This window comes from Melanotaenia boesemani, chromosome 12 (assembly GCF_017639745.1).
Source record: "Melanotaenia boesemani isolate fMelBoe1 chromosome 12, fMelBoe1.pri, whole genome shotgun sequence".
Taxonomy (NCBI): Eukaryota; Metazoa; Chordata; class Actinopteri; order Atheriniformes; family Melanotaeniidae; genus Melanotaenia; species Melanotaenia boesemani.
The window spans coordinates 26304784-26328524 of NC_055693.1; the positions used below are offsets into that span (position 1 = coordinate 26304784).

Below are 23741 nucleotides of genomic sequence, written 5' to 3' on the forward strand. Positions count from 1 at the left end.
ATGTGCATGACTCACAGAGGTGCCCAGAGTTCAGTGTTGATATGCTGTATATTTCCTGTGTTGACTGAGAGAATATTCACAAAATGATTGATGATTTTGTTTTCTTTCCTGTTACAAGAGAAGAAGAAAAAAGAGAAACAGATATAGATGTAGGCAGTCAGAATGATGAAGAGATTTGTGTGTAGACAGGTTTGCGTGCGCAGTCTTCATCTGTAAAGTCAAACTTTTGAAGATGATGTTGGGAAAATTACTGCTTGAATAAACAGATGGTATGTGTTGGCTGCTTCATCACCAGGACAGCTGTCTGCTGATGATGTCTCCAAATGTTTTATGTGGTGTTACCTACAGACTGGGATTCATCCGTCAAAACGGATAGCATCCTAAAGCTGCTCACTGTATTTATTCTTTGGATCTATATTGGAACAGGCTTGCTTATAATACCCAAAAGTCATACTCAATGTTATATTTGCATGTTTGATTTAAAATCTAAATTGACCAGTGCAGTTTGTTAATGTCCTGTCTGTCATCCAGAGCAATCTAAAAGATTTTCTTTTTTTTTTGTCCTCTGTGCTTACTCTCCTCTGCCTGCCCGTCCAGCATGGACAGGATCCAGCAGCTTAGAAGAGAATATCAGCAAGCGAGGCGAGAGGGAATGGTGCCTCCGTATGAAGAAGATCTACGTCGCAGAGGACATGAAAATGACCCACACAGGGTAAGGAGCACAACCCCACACACAGAGACTTCCAAAATGTCCAAAAAAGTCCATAGAAGTCCAGCTCTCATAAATGATCTTATCTCTCAGTCTGAAGTAAACTATGTCTCTCATCTGTGTTTCAAAATCTGCATGAAAATATCTATTTAGTTAGTATGTATGAAGATCCCCCATCAGCCATTGGTGATCCCTGTTTTTACTGAATTAGTCAAGTGATCAAGGCCCTGTAGCTGTCAGTCACATGGTGCTTTTTGACATAAATGGCACTTGTGGGCACTGAGCTGATCGGACTATTATGATCCATTTTTCACTGATGATGAGACACAGTGGAGATAAGTAGAGGTTTGAGACACTCGTCATCCCGTAGGTACTGTTTTTCAAATTATAGACTGAGAATCAGATGCATACAGATCCACTGCAGAGAGCAGGCTGAGTCACGCTTGAAGAAGCTGGAAAACCTTCCTGTGATAATGTATTAATGTTATGATAATAATGTGCTGAGAGGAAATCTCCTCCTGTCTTGCTACCAGGTGACATGGTGAAACTAGTAATGATCAAATGTTAGAATGGCAGATTTTATTCAGAGAAATAAAATGTTATTTTCATACCTAAACATAATTTCTGGAAAGATGAGATAAATGTGTGTGTACCATTATATTTTATCAGCCTTCCTTTTGAGTGTGCTATTTAATTATTTGGGTCCTTGTTGCAGGTTATTAAGAGGTATTTGCAGGTGTTAAGATTTCAGCTGCTCATGATGGTCTTAACATTTTCAGTAGGACACAGGCATGGACTACATGCAGTCCAGTCAAACATGCCCAGTGCACACTGTGTTTATGAAGCTATGCTGTTGTAAGCTGTACAGAATAATTCCTGTTGAAATAACCACAAAACAAAGATGTCACCTAAGTCTGACCAAGGGGCCATCTCCAACGGTAAAATGTGCAAAAAATTGCAGCTCACCCCTCATCCGCTAGGGGCTGGCTCCAAAACAGAGTCAATCCTACTATGAAGTTGGTATTTTTAACATGGGAGTCCCATGTTAAAAATACCAACTTCACAGCAGAAATAAACATGTTTAAAGCCTGGTGCAAAAAACATTTTAGGATTAATAAGTCAAGTTTACCTTCATGACAGTTGTGAGGGGGGTGAATTTTTTCTAACTCATCCGTTACGATGTTAGTTAATCTTGAAATTCAGCAGAATTAGGGGCGTGTCCTTTTGATTGACAGGTATCCAGTATCTGTGGCAAGAAAGGAGAGTGCAGCACAAACGTGGTTTTTGGCCCGCTAACAGCACTCTTTAGCTTTAGCCTGCCTATCTCCGTTAGCTGGTTAGCTACTGTTAGCTCTGTTAGCTCTTAGCTACAGGCAGCTCGGAGCTTGATGGGTGTCAATCATCCACCCCCATCTTTACAGTCCCCCTCTCAGCTCCACCTCTTTGCCCATTTTTGGATTTTCCAGGAATGACGACACTCGTGAATCTGCCAAGATGGCAATGGTGGGAACCACCCAATGAGCTTCAGTTCAGCTCTTAAGAAACTTACGGGGTGATGCATGGAGGCACCATCCATCTTTTACAGTCTATGGGTGTGACAGCAAATGTGTCTTCAAATTTTAAACATGGACCTCTGCACCAACCTTCCCACAGATACAAGTTACCCACACAATTAACACTGAAGCACTCGCAAACAGTCAAATCTGCTGGTTTTAGCCGTTTTTGCTGGTAACCACCTAATTTTGTTTATTTATTTAATCTTTGACACATCAGATTTTTATTTCCCCCAGAAGCAGCTGAAACATAAATTTATCTGACCACAGAACATGTGTTCATTGTCTTTCTGTCCTAGGATGAACTTGTGCTCAGATAACTCGGCAGTTATGTGAAATGGAGTTCCTGATTACATATCTGGATGCAACAGCAGTCTGTGTTTAGTAAACATGGTTTTCCATGCCAAGACCACGTGACTGTAATGAACATGATGGCATGGCGGCTTTAAAATACTCATATGCATCCAACAATGTTTTCAGTCTTTAGGCTTTATACACTGGACTGAAGTTCTTCATTAAGTAAGAGATTGAGCCATTTTTTATACCCAATCCTGGCACCCTTACCTGTCACCAATTAATCTGCTGTTTGTATAATCTTCCACCTTGGTGTTACTTGTATGTTCCTAAAACTTTTATGTGTTTCTTTGCTTCTAAGTGTGTTCCTGGCATTTTCTAAAAACAGTGAATTCTCTGTTTCATCAAGGCTCAATGAAGAAAGTCCACAGTTCAATTTTTGTTGCTTTTTGAAAAATTCCAACTTCTCTGGAAATGGGTCTTATATATAGCCTTGCCTTGAATGAATTATTTTAAAGAAAGTCCCAGTAGTTTTGACTGGCTGAGTGAGATGTATGGCATTGGGAGCCAAAGATTAATTTATGATTTAAGCCCCTAAAAATGAAAAAGAAAAAGAAAAAAGGAGATTCCCCATGTGCAACCAAATTTAGTTCTCTGCCATGGAGCTACAATTAATCCTCTGTAACTAATTGGCTTGTTAACTGGAGGATATTACAGTTTAACCACTGCGACATGTAAAAAAAAGTCAAAAGCTTTCTGTATCCAGATGCTTTCACACATCATTATTGCTCGGGTTAAAGATAATTGAAAAAAAACTTGTGTATTAATGTGTATTAATACTATAAGTGTGCATGCCAATCATATTAATGTGCAGGTTTATATGTATGATAATACATATATAAAGATTACAAACATACTTCTTAGATGGGCTTCGATTTTTTTGTTTTTTTAAGTTGAAGTCAAGTCAACGCAGCTCTAGTGCGTTAGGATGAGGCTGACTGCCCGAGGGACAGGATTCATTTATCCAACATGCCACATGAATAAAATTCAAACATTACAGTCATAATGTTGATAAATCATTTTCTTTGATTGATTGCTTTGCCCTAACAGGGAACATTTGCTATTAATCAACATTTCATAATTTAAATGCAAAGTTTAGTGTTATTAATTTTACATTTAAATAGCAATTTGTTTTGTAGAAAAAAAATCAAAAGTTTTACAGAGTGGAGGACTCTGTTGGTGTCTTTACAGGCATATGATCCTTGGTGTATCTCTTTACATTATGTGCCTAATTTATGAGTCGTTTCTTTAAAAAAAACAAAAAAAAAAAACAAAGCAGTGTGGTTATTAATCAGCAGTTTGCACAAAAGCTGTTGCTGCTTTTACAGCAAGTCACACATCTTATTAATCTTATTCAAAGCAATGTGTTGCATAAACAAGCACAGCCTGGACAGCTACACAGCTAATCTTGTCACATCAACGTTGCCATTTTTTATGCAATATTTTATTTCTTTGTTTTTTACAAACACATACAAATACAAAAGTCACAATAAGCGAAATACATGAGCCACAACAGAACGGAGCCGTCCTGGTAGATGGATGGATGAATATCAGGAGAGGTGTTGGAAGAAGTTTGAGAGAAACGTGGATGCTAGATTATGTTAATTATTGTCAGTATGTGTTTTTATAAATGAGAAATGTTGACGGTGTTGTCTTTATGTAAGAGACAATGTAAACACATCATTTTATATCAGAAGTTATTGCTTTAAGTGGTAATGTGACCACAATGCAAAGCTATTATTGTCTATTGTAATAGCATTTACTCAGCTTTTTAGCCTAATGCCCATTAGGCTTTACAAATGTTCAATATTGTAAAAAAAACAAACATAAGTCTATTGAGAGATTGTTTGATTTGTGGTTCTATAGAGTACACAGTAAGATTTAGTTTTACAATTTGTAAATTGTCATAATGTACGGCATCATTAATGTGTATTGACATTAAAAACATTATCTAGCATCAAGTTTTACTTCTCAAACTTAAGTAAATTTATTCAATATAACTATAATACCTTAACAATTAGTTTTAAAAGTAGGGTGATCCTTTTTCAAGCCATAATCCGACTCAAACATGTTTTCTGCAAAGACTAGGCATCCTTACTTTTACTTTTGATTTCCGTTAATTTTTTATTAATGATTTCTCAAATCAGGGTCTCTTCTCAAATCTCAGACAGAAAAAAGAGATCAGTCTCTTAACAGCTAATAGTGTCTGTGGACTGTTTCTTCCTCAGCCTTTTCTTTTTTTTACCACTTTTCTTATTTTTTCTTTATAAACTATTAGCTTGATTTAGTTTATAGGTGCTTGTGCTAGGTAGTGTTAGCATGCTCCTTCACCTCCACAGCTCCTGTAAACTACTTTCAGTGTACCACATGATGACTTATTGACCACTATGTAGTGACTGACTCACCACCGTTTATAGACCACAGTAGTGACTAGGTGGACAATTTAAACACAGAACCTGTAGTGTGGTTAGCATCAGTCACTAATATAATTCAGAGAAATAATCTATCTAGTTTAATTTACATTACTGCTGACTGATGTTTAGTTGGCTTTATATGGCACACTGAAATCTCTTGTCTTTGCATCCATGCAGAGATCTCATTCAAAGTTATACAAGCCTTTTTTTTAAAAAAAGTAAACCTAAAAGTCATTTGGTTTGTGAACAGCCAGGGGCAATAGTCTTTCCATACAATCGACTGGCTCACATTACACTGTTTTCTACTTCAAATAGGAAAACTTTACTGTTGTTTGTAACGCATAGAGTAAGAGCAATTAGCCTGCTTCAGAGGTGGAAATGAAGTTTGCAAGCTGAAAAAAAGGAAAATAAAAAAGAGATCACATCTTACCAGCCTCTCTTATTAAAAATGATGCATTTAGTAATTAAAGTAATAGTGATTATTTACCTGACTGGCTTTATATGGGGAAGTTAGTGTGGAAAGTAATGGTTATGATGGTGAGCCGGTGGCAAACTAATTCAATTTCACTTTTATTGGTTTGTTTGCTTCTCCTTAAGACCTTTCTCTATTTTTTGCACCATGTCAATGAAAAGTAAAAGCAATGCAAATTTATTTGTAGAGAGCATGCATGAATAAAAAAGATAAAGCAGCAAATGGAGAGGGAAAGAAAGCTCTTTGTGGAATGTTACCACAGTATACTGAATATTTTTCTCTCCCTATGGCTCCATTACCATTTCATTGATTCATGCTTATGGTTTAGCTGTCTCAGCTTGCAAAATTATGTTTGCCTTAAAAACAATTATCAAGCAACAAAAGCCACACCACAACTTTGTGAGTGAGTGCATTGTGTGCTGGTGGGCGGGTGGGTGTATTTCAGAAGAAGACAACAGACTTTCTCCCAGAGGAGAGGAGAACTAAATCAACAGGGTGCTGTGCTGTTGTCACATACGCTTGCACACAATCCTGCATAGAGCACACTTTATGGAAACCAGTTTTTAATGGTGGGTGGTGTGATGCAGCTTTTAGTATAGGATTTAATTATCATGAATAGCTTTCATCTATTTTTTTTTTTCTTCCTGTACTTAGGCTTAAATACGTTTGTTAATTTAAAGTCAGTCATTAACTGCTAATGCAGTTTTGTAGTGTGACGCTAAATTAAATTCCTTGAAAACTGAGATTTGAAATAAATTGACGCTTTTTCTCTGGGTTGTTATGTCTTTAGTGGTGCTTTAAGGTTTTTTGAGCTCTCAGGAATTATTTATTTTTCTATATAAATATGGGTGAATATAAATCAAACAGGTGGAGAAACAGGTATTCCACTTAGTCATGCATTGAGGAAAATGTTAGAGGCAATAGAAAGTAATATTACGTATCTGTTAGTGGCAATTGTACATGAATTTAATAGATTAGCAGTTAATATGAGGGTGGATTTTATTGTAAAAACGGGGATCCTGAGCTTCAAAACTTCACATTCACATCCGGATAGTTCGGGAAACTTGATTCAGTTGGACGGGAAACTCTGAAAATGCCACACCTTCATTTGGTTTGGTTTGCTTTCACACTGCATCTTACTCAACTGAACCAAACCACGACCACTTTCATGACTTCTTTCCACCTTGCTCATCATACAGGATACATTGTGAAAGTTATTCTCTTGATGTAGGTCGCTTCTTAACAGGATGTTGTGGATCACTGCTGTCTTGTTCACCTTGTATAGCGCAGCATTCCTCACTGTGGCTGGTGCACAGCTCAATTCCAGCCATTCTGGAGTCTCAGAACTTTGGTGTTTTCTGGCAAACTGACTCACATTTATTGTAGTTTCACCAGAACCGAAGTAGGAAGCCTCAACAGAAGTAAACAGCTTGGAGATTTGGACATGTATGTTAATGATTAAGTCATTAGGCTCCATTATAACCTACGGTTTCCCAAAATAAACGATACATCCTGACCGCCGAGCGTAGCCTGAAGAGTCGGTTCAGTTGACCGCAGTCATTTCTTAAACCTAACGCAGCATATTTCAGGAATATGTCGCTACTTGTTCTGAGTCTGAGGGTGTAAAATCAAACCAGTTCCAAATAATAACACAGAGCCTTTTTGAGAATGAGCAATTTGCTTTTATTTATTTATTTTTTTCGGCGTGTGTGTGTGTGAGAGAGACAGAGCGAGAGTGTGTGGCAAGTGTGTTTCTCTGGGAGACGGGGCAGGAGGAGGGATGTGCCTGCTGTTTCAAGGATAGAGTTGGAGGTGCATATTAATGGAAAATCCAGATATTACTTAAAATAAATCTAAATTTATTGCCCAGCCCTACTTCTGTGGTCTGCACCGGAGTGTGAATGCATGTTTACACTACTCCAAACGACCCGTACAATCAATGCAAATAAACCAGGGTTTGTTTAAAGCGGACCAAACAGCTCCTGTGTGAATGTGCCATAAATGTTTCATGGCACAAACAAAAGAGACATCTCAGGAGCTCAGAGAAATGCAAAGATTGTCTGCAAATGTTGTGAAGCAGCTGGAAACCTGTTGGTAAAAATGTTTTATGCATCAATGAGATGACTGCAGAAGTGTTAGATTTGGAGAAAAGACAGTCCTGCAGTCCAGCATACTATAGGTGAAGCATGCAGGGCTCCAGACTAACTGTTATTTTTTTTTTTTATGAGGAGCACAGTGGCCCCTAACCTAAATTTTTTAGGAGTGCAAGCAGAAAATTTAGGGGCACACACTGAAATCGCCTTGCAAAGCAAACATTCACATTTCCTCTCATTTTCAATGTATTATGGAGAAATACTTAAACAATAAATTCTATTACAATGTTTACAATTGCAGCAGTGGGAAAAGCAAAAATTAATAAAAAAGACAACCTAACAATGTTTAGAACAGCAAAAATAAATAAGATAAAAATAGAATTCTGTCAATATTTTCTTTATTTTTAGTTCAGTTTTTTTTGTGTGTGTGTATTTTGTTTTTTAATTAGGAGTCTGGAATATGTCACAACACTTTTAACTGTTTAAATATTTATGTCCACACTCTTCATTAATAGACATTACTCTGATGGTAGGCCAGCGCAGGACCATCCAGCAGCATGTCGTCTGCTCTGAATGCAGCTGGGAGCTGATGCTCCAAGATGGGAGAGGGGTCTGCACCACTCAATATTGGAAAGAGTAAACTACGTTCATTCAAGTCAGTCTCTAAAAGTCTCCAATAATACCAGAAAAAGTCGCTAGATTTGTCGCTAGTTGCTTTTTTTATTTAGAAGTCGCTAGAAGGGTCTGAAAACTCGCTAAATATAGCGACAAAGTCCCTAAGTTGGCAACACTGAGGAATAATAAATTCCCCCAAGACCCGCCTCTTTCCACACATAAGCCAATCACAGTGGTCGTTCGTCCCCGCTCACACACACATAGGCCCTCGTCTTCTTCGTTGGTGTTCGTCTCCTTTTCTCATATTAAAGTTAGCTTGAGTCGGCAGCAGCTAATTTGCGAATTACTGTGAACTACTAGGGAGCAGACGTTTGTTAGCGAATAAATGAATTAAATTATAACTACTACAAGAAAAAGCCCGGCAAATGTATTCTTCGCCATTGTGCGAGTAGATGAAATATTCACTCGCGCTGCCTCACATTTTAGTCGCAAAATGCGACCATTTTTACATTAAAACATCTATAACGTTGGAACATTTCCATCAGTAAATAAATAACAGTCTGTAGAGTTCTGGTTTTGCCTAATTATTTTAATGGCTTTTCGGTCTTCTTTAAGGACTTGAGTAAAGATCTGACTCGCACAAGTAGCTGAATTAGGCAGAAATATAGACGACACTTCTCAGGCACCTGGCATTTATATACTTTCTGAAGGCCATCTTTATGTCCGGGGTGAAGTACATATATTTACTTTTACCATCCAGGTCTCCTTTAGTTGGTAATGAGGTACAAACCTGACCTTTTGCTTCTTCTGTGTGTAATTTTGCTGACAGGTTTGTGAAAGACTGTTTTGTATATAGGCAAAATAAACAAACGCAGTTATACGTGTATTTATAGGTTATTTATTTTTTTATTTTATTTTTTTCCGGTTTGCAGATAATTTTACTTGAATGATATTTTTAAAATTATAGAATGACAAAGTTCTCTGATTCTTGTTTACCAGTGTTTCATTAAAATTATACTTTTTCATGTTTTTTTTTTTCTTTGAATCTAATCTAGCTAGCACAGTTTGATAAGTAATTATGAGGTAATGGTCTGAAAAAGAATAACAAATACTTCTAAAAGCTATTTCACAGCAAAATTACTACCAATATCCAAAAATTAGGCCAAGATCCTCCATTCAGGATTTTTTTTTTTTTCTGAATGGAGGATCTTGGCCTAATTTTGGGATATGGGTAGTAACTTTTTTTTTATATTATTTATGTAACATAAGTTCACAGAGAGCTGCTGGGAACAACACAGTACTTCATTATTATGTAGACGCACCCCAATGTCTCTGAGAGGTCTGTGACTGTATTATTAGATAGTAATTTGTAGTTTTTTTCATGGTTTAAACCCACGTTTTACAAGTCAGTGAATTGGTCGGTCCTTAGTCGTAAGGTGGTTACTTAGCTATCCCACAAAAATGAGTACAGCTAAAGTGGAGCTTGACCTTCAGTGAACAGGATGAGAGGTTGAGATTTTCTATTTTATTTTTTTTTTTCCTTAGAAACCTCCAGACTCATTTGTCCCAACCTACAATTTGCTCTCTCAACCCATGATATTTTGCCGAAAAAAAGACCTCAAGCTTCACAAATGCTGGGGTCTTTACTGAATTTAATAGTCCTTCATATCCCACACTCATTGTCATATTCTACAGCAGCTGAGCTCATCTGATTCTCATCTCTCTCTTCTTCATGACACTCGCTAGGCCAACAGGTTCACTCACATTTGCCTTTTACCATCTTAATAAGCTATCCGGTAGTAAATGTTGGAAAGTCCCAGTAATCTCCTGCTGCTGCATTTGTGTCTGTAGATTTGGTAAATCTGAAATGTTAAAACTACTTTACAAACTTTTCAGGAACTTGGTTTGTGCTATGGTCGCCTTTAGCTTCCTTGTTTTTTTTTTTTTTGTTGTTTTTTTGTTGTTGTTCATTCATTCATTCATTCATTCATTCATTCATTCGTTCTCCTTAGAATAGCTGGTTAGTAACAAGTACTGCATGTTAATCTGTGTTCAAAATAAATATGTCCCATTTAAATGATCTGGACAGCTCTTTACCGAAGTTGTTTCTAATTTTTCTTTATGATAACCATTTCTTTAAATTGTTAATCACAAATGTTCTATCTGAAATATGCTGGTTCGGTACCTAACGGAGGGCATATTGTGAACAAGTTATTGAATGGAATTAAACTAGTTTTATATTTGAACATATTTTTTAATTAATTTTTAGAAGTTAGGATAATTGTAACAGTATAAAGAATCAGTCACTGATATTGGTCATTATTTATTATTAATTATAAAACAGTCATTGTGTGGAGTCATTACTGTTCTCCGGAGTAACTTTCTGTATTTTTATTCCAGCAGAGTTGAAGAAGCCTCTGGCTGAACACATTGTTTGATCCCTGCTTTGTTTAGAGGGTGTGCAGTGTTCATAATGTTGAGTAACTTTTACATAATTCTTCACAAGTATTCATTTGAATGAATATCTATATTATTTGTTTTGTTTGTATGTTGTTTTTGTTTTCCCACAAATCATAAATTTGGGTTTTCATTGTATCAATTCAACCATCTGTTTTCTTTATCCTCTCATCCAGATTTGACATTTTTATCAGCAACCATTGTCACTTGGTCTAATCTGTAGATCATATAAATTCCTGGTACTCTGACAAGTAAATCACAAGTCACAGAAAAAAGGAATTTTGAGGAATAAAACTTTCTAATGAAATAATTTTTCCATTCTCACCTGACATTGAATTGATTTGTGTTTGAACCAAAGATTAGGTTCAACCAAGGATAGCTGAAGCCACCTCATAGATTCTTGTCTTGGAGTCTCACGTTCAACATGTTCGGTGGCTGGATGACTCAGTTGGCAAAGCATCAGTCTCCCATGTGAAAGACCAGGGTTCAAATCCCCCAGGGGACAAATGTTAACACCTTCCAGTTGGGTCCTTTTCCAGTTGGGACCCAAATTTCCCTGAGGACTCTCCAAAGGGATTATTAAAGTATTTCTATTCTATTCTATCCTTAGGCAAGACCCTCGATGCTACTGCCTAACCACTGTGGCTTTGGATAAAAGCGCCGACTAAATGATTGTAATGTAAGATTGGGCTATTACCATCTTTATTTAGAGCCAGAGTTGAAAGACAAGAGATAATAATTAAAATAGTAACAGTCCCTTGTTGTCCAAAGCAGGCCTTGAACTTTATATTTACATTTTAGCCTCAATAAAACTAAACATACAGCTCATGTAAAATTTAATGTCCTGTACACACAAAACAAAGTGGGACACAGAACAGGGATTTATTTGTTGGAGTCAGTGTAGAGGAACTGAGGAACTGCAGCTACTGGCACTGATGTTTTTTTTTCCCGACGTCAGAGGTTGTAGTTGGGTGTATATGAATCAATGAATATTTTATTTAGGTGTTATACACTTGAGCGGCCAGTCTATATAGGCCTATATGGCACTATTTAATATTTAAAACAAAAAGATGCCTTACATACAAGGTATAAACTTATCTCAATTACAATTACACAAAACAAGGTCCTTTTAGTTAAGGAAACAGTCGTGTTTTCACTTGTCCTGTGTATCTTCTGTGGGGCTAACTACATCTACAGCCGGCACAATCTCCTAAGTGTAGGAGTTTCTTCCAAGCGGATTGTTACAGCCGAGTTTCTCCACACGTACAAGATCCTGGTGGACATAGCAAGGAGTCCCAGCTCTACGTGGATTACCATTCCCGTGGTGAGGAGACGGAGGCAGCGCAGAGAGAGGAAGCAGATGCGAGGCTGTAAGGCAAGCGTGTTAGCCAGGCTACGAAGGTGGCCAAACAGACCACCTCTCCCCAGCATTTTTCTGGCAAAAACTACATTACTTGTCAATAAGATGGATGAAATGAGGCTGCAGAGCTATGAACAGCGTCGTGAAGGACAGTTGCCTTCTGCTGATCACAGAGACCTGGCTGTACTCATTCATCTCGAACTCTGTTATAGAGCTAGCAGGCTACACAGCACAGCAGCATGACAGGACAGCAGACTCCAGTAAGAGCAGAGAAGGAGGGCTTTGCGTGTACATCAATGACAAATAGTGTACCAATACAGTGACCGTAGACTGTCACCGCTCCCCTGACCTGGAGTATGTGACTGTTAATTGCAGGCCCTTTTACCTTCCAAGGGAATTCACTGTAATCATGATTACTGCATCCCACCCGACGCTAATGCTAACTCGGCTACCAGACTCTTATATGACCGTGTAAGCAGACAGCATATCATGTAACCTGACGCTGTGCACATCATTGCAGGGGACTAACCATGCAGACTTAAAGACAGTGGTCCCAAAACTCCACCAGCATGTCTCCCTCTAGCGCCGCTCTAGTGTTGTACCTGTGTACTCCAAGAAAGTACCTCATGACTCTGTTCTGAACTTAATAGCATTCAGGAGCATCTTTGAAGCCCCAGACCCGCGCTACATAAAACAAAACAGATCCAACCACAGAATCTACAGCTGGGTAAATGTTGAAAGAAAAAGAGCTTCAACTTATTAATTATGGCTCTTAATGGCCTCCGTGCAGACTCAGACAGAACCCTTCTACCATCTGACAGTCATACTTTCATTAAAAACAAATCCAAGATATTTATAGGTACTTGAGTACATAAGCTGTGTTTGTCTAAAGTAAAAATCATGTTTACTTCAGTAATAAATAATAATAATAATAATTTTATAAACAAGCCAAGAACTCAAACCAAAACTGATGTTTGTTTATTTAGACTTAAATCAGACTCTCACCATGTTTTTTTTTATGTCATGAAATTGTTAATGAAAAAGCCTTTTTATTGAATTGTATCTAATAGCAGTAATTTTTCCTGTTTTTCTTTCTTGTTTTAATGTTGAAAGTAAAAACTTGTGGCTCACTTTTGCCTTTCAAGTTTAGAGAAACACATATGGGATAGATTTAGTTGTATTTGTGTTGGTCTTGAAGCTCAAACCTGGCAAAGCGCTCCAGGACTTAGAGTAACTCGGGCAGAACTGATAATCTGTGCCGCCTGCAAATGTTGCCCATGCACGGTTGTAAGAGGATCTTGTATCATATCCTGTTGATGGAGACTGAATACCCTGTGCTGTAAGAGCCACTTCCGGTCCTGCCCTGCCTGTAGACAATCATATGTGCTTGTACTTGTGTGTCCATTTCCATGTTTTTATTAGTATTCATTTTTGTAGTGTGTTTCTGTGTGTTTCAGGAGTTGTTTCTCTTTGTCTTTTGGTTCAAGGCTTCAGTCATCTGAACTGACTCCAATATTCCTTCTTAGATTGTACAGCGAAAGGCATACCATTGTGTGATTCACAATAGAATTTGGGAAAATCCCAGCTCTCTGTTCCCATGACCTTTCTTATTTTTACTTCATTTTTCACAGTTATACTATAAATTCTTCATTGTGAAATTTATTCTTTTCTCTTAGTTTTAACCCTTTGTCTGTTGCCTTTTGTATGTGTACAGTGATGTAATGTTGTAGGAATTAAATAGATCTACAGCACTTAGCCCACATAGCGTTTAGTAAAAGAATTCTTGTAACTTTCAGTAGTCATGTATTAGGAAACATAACTTTACTAAACTCTGAGTCATCTAGCTAAAGGGGGAAAAAGAAAACAAAGCCAGAGTATCAGAGATGCTGTAAATTGGTCAGCAGTGCTGGGGCATAAACACCAATTATTAACAACAGGAAAGACAAAGAAGACAAAGAGCCTCCTTATAATCATAACACAACTTTGTGCCAGAGCGTGTGTGTGTTTGTGTGTGTGGCTACATTAGTCACGAGTATCAACCAGACGAGAACCATGACTAACAAGAAACACTGTTTTTCTGCCCTGTAGAAGCAGAATAACTCAGTGGGAGTGTTCAGAATCTTTCTCCCCACGTTTGAAGAGGAGGGTGATTTAAGGTGAGATCTCTGTATCTCTGGGTTTACTTTATTTAAACGTTCTCACTTTTTATCGTCTAACCCAAGCGTAGTTACATAAATAGCTTGTAATATTACATGTTTGACCTTGTTGAGGTTATCTTATAGCATGACATCTTGCAAAATAAGTCCTACTTTATACACAATTAATTACCTCTTCGTGTCAATATCAGTGAGAATTAATTCTCATTTGAGGAAGGATTTCTGTTCCTATGGTTTTTAATGTGCTATGCTTACTGATGTCTTATTACTGATGATATTTTTTACAGATCCAGACTTTTTGTAATGTATTTAAGAGTAAAATTAAAGATGATTGTTGATTTCTGCATCTTGAAATGATTATGTAGTCAAAGAACTCCGTTATTACATGTCAAAATACAGAAGTGTGTTTACGAATCAAGCTTACTTACAGTGATGAGACATACATCTTTGTAATCAGCAGTCTCTGCCCTCGTATGACTCCTTGTTTGTGTGGTTTGCTTGAAGTGGAGAAATTAGCAGAAGCTCTGAAGCGAGCAGCGCTGTTCTCATGTTTTTCCCACATAACTGCTTGGGTCTTAAATTGTGTTTCGTTTTGATGCCAATGCTTGGTAGAGTCTTTTAGCTGAGTTTATCTCTGTCAATTTAGTATGCTGCATATTAAGATCAGTCCTTCCTGGCATGTGCAAAGATCTGTTGTGCACATATGCAATGCTGCCAACTGTACAGGGGCTTTCGTCAAGAAAATGTGAATTGGCTTTATTTTAATCACACTGTCATTCTTGCCTGAGCTCAGCTAAGGAGGGAATGAACACAGAAATAATTTCATCATCTAGACCAGAGAAATGTTAGGCACACCTGTGTGACCATGAAAAAAATTACTCACACTCCACACATTTTTTGTCACATTGCACTCTCAAGCCCTGAATGACCAATCTTTTTTTGTAAACCTACAGATTTTGCAGCTGAGAATCTTCTTGTTGGCTCAATATCCTTTATTGGCTAAATAAGCTCATGTGAAATCCCTATTCACCATATGAAATGTGCCATGCTCATTTAAAAGACTGGTATATTCACCTGGAACTAAAATCACTTTGATCTGATGACAGACATGTTTCTCAGTGCGAATATCAGCATGCCTTGCTGATATCTCCGCATGGATGAAGGATCGCCACCTTCAGCTAAATCTGTCCAAGACTGAGCTTATTGTCTTTCCAGCCAGTCCTTCTTTACCGCCACAGATAAGCGTGCAGCTTGACTCAATCACACTAGTGCCTGCATCTTCTACCAGGAATCTTGGTGTCATGGTAGACAACCAGCTGACCTTTATGTTCATGTTGCCTCGGTTTCCCGGTCTTGCCAATTTGCTCTCTACAACATCAGGAGGATCAGACCCTACCTGACTGAACACACGACCCAGCTCCTGGTTCAGGCTCTGCTCATTTCACGCATTGATTACTGCAACTCCTTACTGGCTGGCCTACCTGCATGCTCAGTTAAACCTCTGCAGATGATCCAGAATGCAGCAGCACATCTGGTCTTCAACCAGCCCAAAAGAGCTCATGTCACTCCACTGCTAATCGCTCTTCACTGGCTTCCAGTTGCAGCACGCATCAAATTCAAAGCTCTGCTTCTGGCTTACAAAACAATAACCCAAACGGCTCCAGTCTACCTTCACTCCTTAATCCAGAGCTACACTCCCTCTCGACAGTTACGCTCTGCCAGTGAAAAACACCTAGTGCTCCCACCACAACGTGGCGCAAAATCAGTAGCTAGACTCTTTTCCTCTGTTGTTCCCCGGTGGTGGAACGATCTACCGTCCAGCTCTTTGGCTCAACCAAGTACTGAAGAAGCTGTGTGCACTTATGCCCAAGATGATATTGTGTGATGAAATCATGATCTTGTATTTAAATAAAATGACAAAAAAAAAAAGAAAAAAATTATATGCACTGCACTAGCACTACATGACAGCACCTGGGTCCAACTGGACTCAAAAGCGGTCTGACTATCACTTAATTATGACGTCCCATCGTTTGAATTCATGCTTGTGTTGTTCTTACTCTCAAATGTAAGTCGCTTTGGATAAAAGCGTCTGCTAAATGACTGTAGAATAGAATAGAATAGAATAGAAATACAACAGTGTTTCTCATTTCAGTATTTCTGAATGTTTCATCCAGTGAATTAGCTAATTAAATAAAAGGAATAATGGAGCATCACCAAATATGTAAGATTACCTGCTATTATGTTGTTGTAGTAGTAGTAGGGTCTGCAGTGGCTTTTTCTTCTGGTTACAAGCTGTAATTACAGGTTTTTAATGCTGCTTTTAGTACAAAGGGGTAAAGAGGGATATAGAAATACAGTCTATGAACAGCTCAAGCAACAGACTCGATGAAAAACACTATTTGCTATGCACAGTAAGAGTAAGTTGAACTTGCCCTGTTTAAAACTAACATATCCGTTTTTGTTTTAGATTCAGTAACTTAGAACTTGTAGTTTATGGAGGTTAACAGCTTTGCTAGGAGTCATAGCAGTAGATATTTTACTGTAAGATATTTATAAAGTGTTTTGGTCTGCTTGAAGCTTGCAACTTAATATGGAACCATGTTTGAGTCAAACACTCCCTCGAGTCTTTTTCTGCTTCCCATCCTTGCAGGAAAAGTTAGATTTATTGTCCAGTGAGCAAAATATTGACCAGAATCAGTGAAGGAACAGCCGACACATGCTACCGTAGCCTCAGCTTTGGGAGTAGCCCCACCTGCATCCACGCACCCCACTTTCTCCCTCGCTTTGTGCAGCTGGAATTCGTTCCGCCAGCTGAAAGACGTCAGTGTCCTCAGTAGCCGTGATCTCCTGAGCTTTGCTCTTAGTGTCTTAGCAACATAATTTTCTCCAAGACATGATACCTACCCCCAAAAGTTACAGCAAAACAGAGCAGGAGTTGGAAGCCAGATTACAAATAGACAGACCATCAGAATTATATTGAAATAATTTTTTTATTGTTAAATTTATGTCTGTTGTTATTGCTTTAAAAGTCTACTAATAACATTTAAATGTATTTTAGTAATTAAGTTGCTTTCTGTTATAAATTACATATAAAACCAGCTGAGGAGTGAACATTGTGTCCAGAAATGCTCTCTTTCTGGCTTCAGTCCATGTGAGCAAGTGAAGCTGTCTGAAGCTTCACATGATCCGCCTAAAACCTTCCCCTCATAATAATTCCATTAATATATGCCTTAGAAATATTCCACAAACCCTTCAAACATACATTTTGTTCTGGCCGTGGAGCTGTGTTTGCAGACAGGTGAATTTGTCACTTTACAGTCACGGTGTGCAGACAGAAACCCCTCGCCCTCTCCACTCCTACACACAGATACAATCCTTTTTCTTCATGACCTTGAAATTGTTCATGTGATTTCAACCATTATAAGAGAGAAATAGCGAGGTTACCTTGGGTCTTTTATAGGTGAACAGGCAGGGGATTAAACCCCAACTCTCTGTTAGCAGAAAGAGACAGCAGTAAAGCGTGTAGCTGAGTGTGACTCAGTGTTAGAACAAGCCAGGTTAAGAGAGTCATTTGTGCTTCATGTTAAAAGTTTACTAAGAAAAAAAAAAGGTAATTTAAAAAAAGTTTTTCAGCTCCCTCTCAATCCATTTATTCTTTTTCTTCTCCCTCTTAATGGTTTTCCAGCTTATTCAGTTTGGTTCATGGTCTCCCAGCATTATTTCTCTCTCCAAACCTTGTTGCTTCCCATTTCTCCCTCTTCAGTAAGTGGTGTATTCTTTTTATTCATCATGATTTTCTATTAAGTATGGCATTGGGAATAAAATGTTTTTTAGGTGGTTGAGATGATTGATATTGTTGGTCTGTCAATTTATATGGAACTCCAGGAAGAATGGAAAGATGTACAAGTAAATATGCTTTGTAGCTTAAATGAGTGCAATAAGAGCAACAGAATTTGAGAAAAAAAGAAGAATTTTGTGCTTTAGTATTCCCACTATACCAAGTAAGGCCATATTTCTCCAGTCTGTGTTATTAATGCCAACTCTGTGTGACCATAAATCCACTGGAATATACTGTACCATTCACCCTGGCACCAAGCTGCACTGCTGGCAGTCAGCACACACAAACACACTCCTCAGAGAAGCTGCTTTTTTTCTTTTAATTGATGATTTGCAGGGGATGCACTTGAAAGAGGTCTAATATGTAATTTCTTTTTTTGCTCAGTCTGCATGAATAAACCCACATACACCAATACACATACTAAATAATGTGTATAGACCCATTTAATTCAATATTTGCTCTAATACATGCAGGCTTAGCTGGTCACCAAGCTATCATACGTGCTGCAGGAACACACACACACACACACACACAGCCAACTGCTACCACTGAATCACAGATTGTTTTCTCACAGAAAACCACATCAATAAAGTTAAAACCCTTTTCTCAGGTTATATTTTCACATTTTACTCTCTGTCTGAATGCAGCCTTGATATAATGAACTTTTATGTAATTGCTGTTGGGTTGCATTAGAGAGACTTTTGTGGCTGGGAGGACTTTGCCTGTGTGCTGCATTTTTTGCCCTTTATATACAGATTCCACCAAGAACTGAATCTTATTACAAACTTTACACAATTGCACAAATTGGATAAAGTTTAGTGTTTGGCATCTCCGGAGAGCATCGATGTAATTTTAGCATCTGACACATCAGCATTATTCCAGAAACAGCACAGTAAGACCTGCACTTTGTTCTTGACTTCAGTTAATACACAACTGACTAAATGGATAAAGAGCAGAGAGCTAAAACTGAATTTGTTGCTTTTATTAGTAAAGATCTGAGTGACTTAAACAACACACGTTTACTTATATATCATAATCACACGCATGTACACACTGAGTTCGTCTGTGGATAATACACAGTTTGCAGGTAGACAGATGTTTGTGGAATCATGGGATCGTGCCCAGTACTGTTACTCACACTGGCCTTATAAGGACAAGCAGAGCACTGGAACAATTCAAATGTGCTGAATCAAATGGAAAAGAAGAGAAACTGAGCTCACGCTGATGTTCCAGAGCAACTGTTCAACACAGACAGGGAAGACAGAAAAGAGAAACAAAAAGAAAGGGAAGGGGGAAAAAAGGCTAACATGGAAAAATCAGTTTATTATGACTATTCCTAAAAGCATTTTCATGGTTTTAACTGTTGCCCTTATTGTTTACTTAGTACATAATTTGTCACTGCTTTGTGTTTATTTATGTTGATAAATGTGATAGTCAGATAACACAGGGTCAGTGTCGAGTCAGTGGACCAACAGTTGTCTGAAACTAGCCTGGTTTCACTCACATCTAGACACAAAGACATACATGTATGACATACATCCTTAGTGTCTGAGTGTAATGTTCCTCTGTCTTTCCTTTCTGTCTCTTCTCTGTCCCTATGGACCACTGTGTCATTGATCTGAGCCCCCACACTCACATCCACACATTAAGTGGTGAGTAATCACCAGAGCTTGGTGGTTATGACTGGCTGGAGGTGGTTAACAACTGACTTATTGTCAGGGATTTGGAGCCATTAACAGTTAGGTCATTCACATTGTCTGACCAGGCAAGATGCTGTTTGTGTGGGTGTTTGCTGGGACCACGTTACAGACAGTGTTGGGTAGCATTACTTTGAAAGTAACTGAATAGATTACAAGATAAACACTCCTATGCATTTCCTTGGTTTTAATCCGACAGTGTATACCTTTGAATGTACAACATTTACCTCGTTGCATAGCCTATTCTGTGGTTTATCATATGAAACTCTGCAGGCTAGTAGCAGGAATGTTAGATGCAGAATCCACTTTGCTGTGCTTTATTACTGTTTAGGTTTATAAATAGACATACTATAAATCGCTTGGGACTCTATGCATACATCTAAACAAGTTGTTGGAATTTTATTAGTAATTTATGGGAAAAATTTTTAACTTATTGGGTACATTACCAGGAATATTTTATTTATCCTATAGCTATAACTTTAGCCAAAGTGAATGCTAGTCAGTGTTGTTGTGGAGCTTAAACTCTGGCAGAATCAATGCTGCTGTGAAGCTTATTGGAGCCTGTAGGTGCTTCTTCAAATCTAAAGTAGAGATCTGCACTACTGACACAAACTTATCACCAATGAAAAATACATGTCTCACCATGATTGCTCTAGTCCTTTTTACCCACAAATTCAAATTAAAAAACTTCCATGTTGTAACACTGTCCTGGAGAGAAAAAAAAACAACAATTCAAAGTGTTTCATGCCTCACTATCAAACTTTGGCATTTTTTCTCATTGAGGTGGCTTTAAATGAAGGTAAATTTAGCTTCCGTCTTGCATCGTGTCTCTCCTCTGAGCTCTCTCTGGCCAGTAAAAGTCAGTCCAATTTTGACTCTTGTCTTATCTGTTGCCCTGTCCCTCCCTCTTTCTATTCCTCGCTTCCTCGAGTAATCCCCGTTTGTGTTTCTTTGCTGAATCAGCTATGGTGCGCATTCAAAACTGTGTCAATATTCAGTAGCTGATATGTGATGTGGTGTTGTTAATCAAAACATAGCAATGACGTGGTGCTTCAGGCTGGAAAAAAAGTTTAGAGCTGCTGGTTGTCAGCCCGGGACTCTGAGGAGCTATAACCACTCCAGGAATGTGCACAATAAATGTCAAAATATCATCAAACAAGTCAGAACTATTAATTTTTAAAACTTGTACTCATGAGAACTTGTACCACTCATGGTCTTACACACTCACCTTGATGGTATCATTTACAGTAAGGACAAAAAAACAAATCTCCAAACTTAAATCATCACATTTTACAGTGAAGATATAGTGAACTTACATAGCTAAACATTGTTCTAAGATGAAAACCATTCTGTGTATGTGTGTGTGTGTGTGTGTGTGTGTGTGTGTGTGTGTGTGTGTGTGTGTGTGTGTGTGTGTGTGTGTGTGTGTGTGTGTGTGTGCATGCATGTGCATGCATGCACAATGAGGAGGGGACTGCAGGGTCATAATGAAAACTACAGCAGAACTTCAAGCCTAAAGCATCACCATTTTGAAGCAGACTGGAACCGGCCAAGTCACACAGCCTCCATTTGATTTGGCTGGAAAACAGTCAGAGCAAACCAGATGCTGGTAGAAATCCTCATTCACACACACACACACATTATCTAAACCTATAAAAATGCCTGAAATAACACTGAACTGACCTACAGTAAACACACTTGTATAACAGTGATATCAGTCACCTGGAAAGAATCAAGCAAAGTTTTTATGCATGGTTCTTCTTCAGTATCATTTACAGCTATCTCATCCTTAAATAGAGGAAAAGAAATCGAGCATGTTGAATTTAATCAAGTTATATTTTGTGGTAAACAAACAATTTATCCATTAGTTTTTTTCTCATTGTAATTTTATCAATAAGTTCACACCGACTTGTCCTGCGTGAAAGATAAAAATGTCCTGAGTCAGAGTCAGACAATAACAACCTGATAATGTTTAACATTTCTGCTTGAAATACTGGTTGAAAAATGTTATTTTTTGTTTTACTTATTGATTAAATTATTTTTTTCTAAATAGCTATAACTCAGGCTTAAATCAGTGACAATTTTAATCGTAATGTGATATCTTCAGTTTTTCTTATCAAAAAAATTCAAACTGCTGTTGCAGACACATTTTTGAACATGTTTCATGTTTAATAAACATGCTTAAAGTCATAAGCCATGTTTTAAAGAGGGTTTTATAAGTCTTCACAGTCCACTAAGTAGAAAGATGGGCGTTGGAACGAGGTGTAAGATGAGAAATGAAAGGACAATTTGTGAAGCATTATGCAGATCTTGTGGAAGGAAAATGAGACGGAAGGAAACATCTAAGAACCAAAGCAGCAGTAAATGTTAATCAAGTGAGTGAATGTTAAGGTTCATATATGGAAGGAATAGTTAACAAGTGAGATGATGAAAGATATAAAATCAGGAAAAATAGACTGAACGGAAAGAGTGAAATGCAAAGTGTAAAGGAGGCAGATGGATGAGGGAGAAAGAACATGTCTGAAAGGGGAGAGTTATGCATTGGGTCATTATGGAGGAATGTTAATATGATTAGTGAATGACTGACCTCGCTGTCTGGGACTGGTGCCTGGCTGGTCTGATGACTGCTCAACGTCTGTTGCACACACACACATACACACAAATGCACTCTCTTAAAATACAAAGATGAAAACCATCATCTGAAATCAGACACATTTGACAGCACACACCCCGTGCACGCAAGGTTGGGCTCATGCTCCCTCTTTAATTGAAAAGTAGGGGCGCATGTCTAAGTACACATTTTTATTAAACACAGATGCTAACTCCCTCACTGGCAATGTGTGATTTGTGTCTACTTCCTGCCAGCAGGGCAAAATGAAACATGTCATGACTTATAATCTGTTTTTAACATGCATGATTCCCACAGGCCTCCCTTAAAGTTTGGGTCAAGATTAAGAATGATTCAGGATTCTGTGGTTAATGGAGTAATTCTGTAATTTGTTTCCGCCTGAGCCGCGGGGAGAGACACGGTTCATCTTAAAGATAATGAACATGATAAAATGAAGAAACCCTGATTCCATTATTTCATTTTCTGTATCACACCCAGCAAACTCAATGAAGTTGATTAAGTTAATGGCAGCTGTGGAAATAAGGGGTTACAGATGCAGAACTAAATTATAGGAGAAGTCATTCTTTTTGTTTCTTATAAGACCTGACGTCATTTGAGCCACTGTCCACTGGAAAATAACACACACACACACACACACACAACAAAAACGTGGTCATTTACAGATGAGGTGTGGCCCCAGCAGAAACACATTATTTCTAACATTTTAAGTGTTATTAATACATGAATTGTTTTAGTACAGAAAGCAACACTACATAAAAGTTCAGGCACTGGAACAGATTTGAGCTCTTGGATAACTTTTAGACTCAGACATTAATTAACTCGTTTAGGTTTTCAGGTTTGCTACGAAGTGATGCAAATTCCAGGCTTTTTATGTTCTTCATCTTCTGTAACCTTGTTCCAGCAAACAGCAGCCATGAGCTCCTCTAATCAGATTCTTTAAACCTCAAAAAATTAAAATAATTGATGCCCACGTAGCAGGAAAAGCACCATAAGAACATAGGGAAGTGTTTTCAGGTACCGGCTTCCTCAGCTCATAATTAAGCTGTGGTATTTAACAGGAATGGTGGAGGTCAGATTGAACCCTGGAAGATAAAAAAAAAAAAAAAATTTCTTTGAACACTGCTTGAAAGATTGCTAGGAAGCTTAAATAAACCCCCCTTTTTTGACTATAAAAGAATTTTGGGAAGATTTAAAAGACTGGAGTGGAGTCTTTTTTATTGTGCAGCATGGACCATTAAGGTAGATTCATCAGAGGAAAAAATCTTTCCTGTGTCCTCATCCCAAAATCTGAACTAAAATATCTGAGCTAGCCTGATCTGTTCTGCAAAAAAAGTCTGTGGACTGATGAAATGTAAGTCTACAGTGCAAAAAGGTTCAGGTAGGGGGAGAAAAAC

General features: G+C 38.0%; 1 protein-coding gene across 4 annotated transcripts in view; it reads left to right on the top strand.

Moving 5' to 3' along the window:
- Positions 1-23741, top strand: part of pard3bb (par-3 family cell polarity regulator beta b) — a 259283-nt gene that overhangs the window by 187883 nt on the left and 47659 nt on the right. For all 4 annotated transcript variants that reach the window (XM_042001255.1, XM_042001257.1, XM_042001254.1 and 1 more), the window contains one exon: positions 598-712. In XM_042001255.1, coding sequence (XP_041857189.1) covers positions 598-712 — 115 coding nt within the window. The remainder of the gene's footprint in view (positions 1-597; positions 713-23741) is intronic.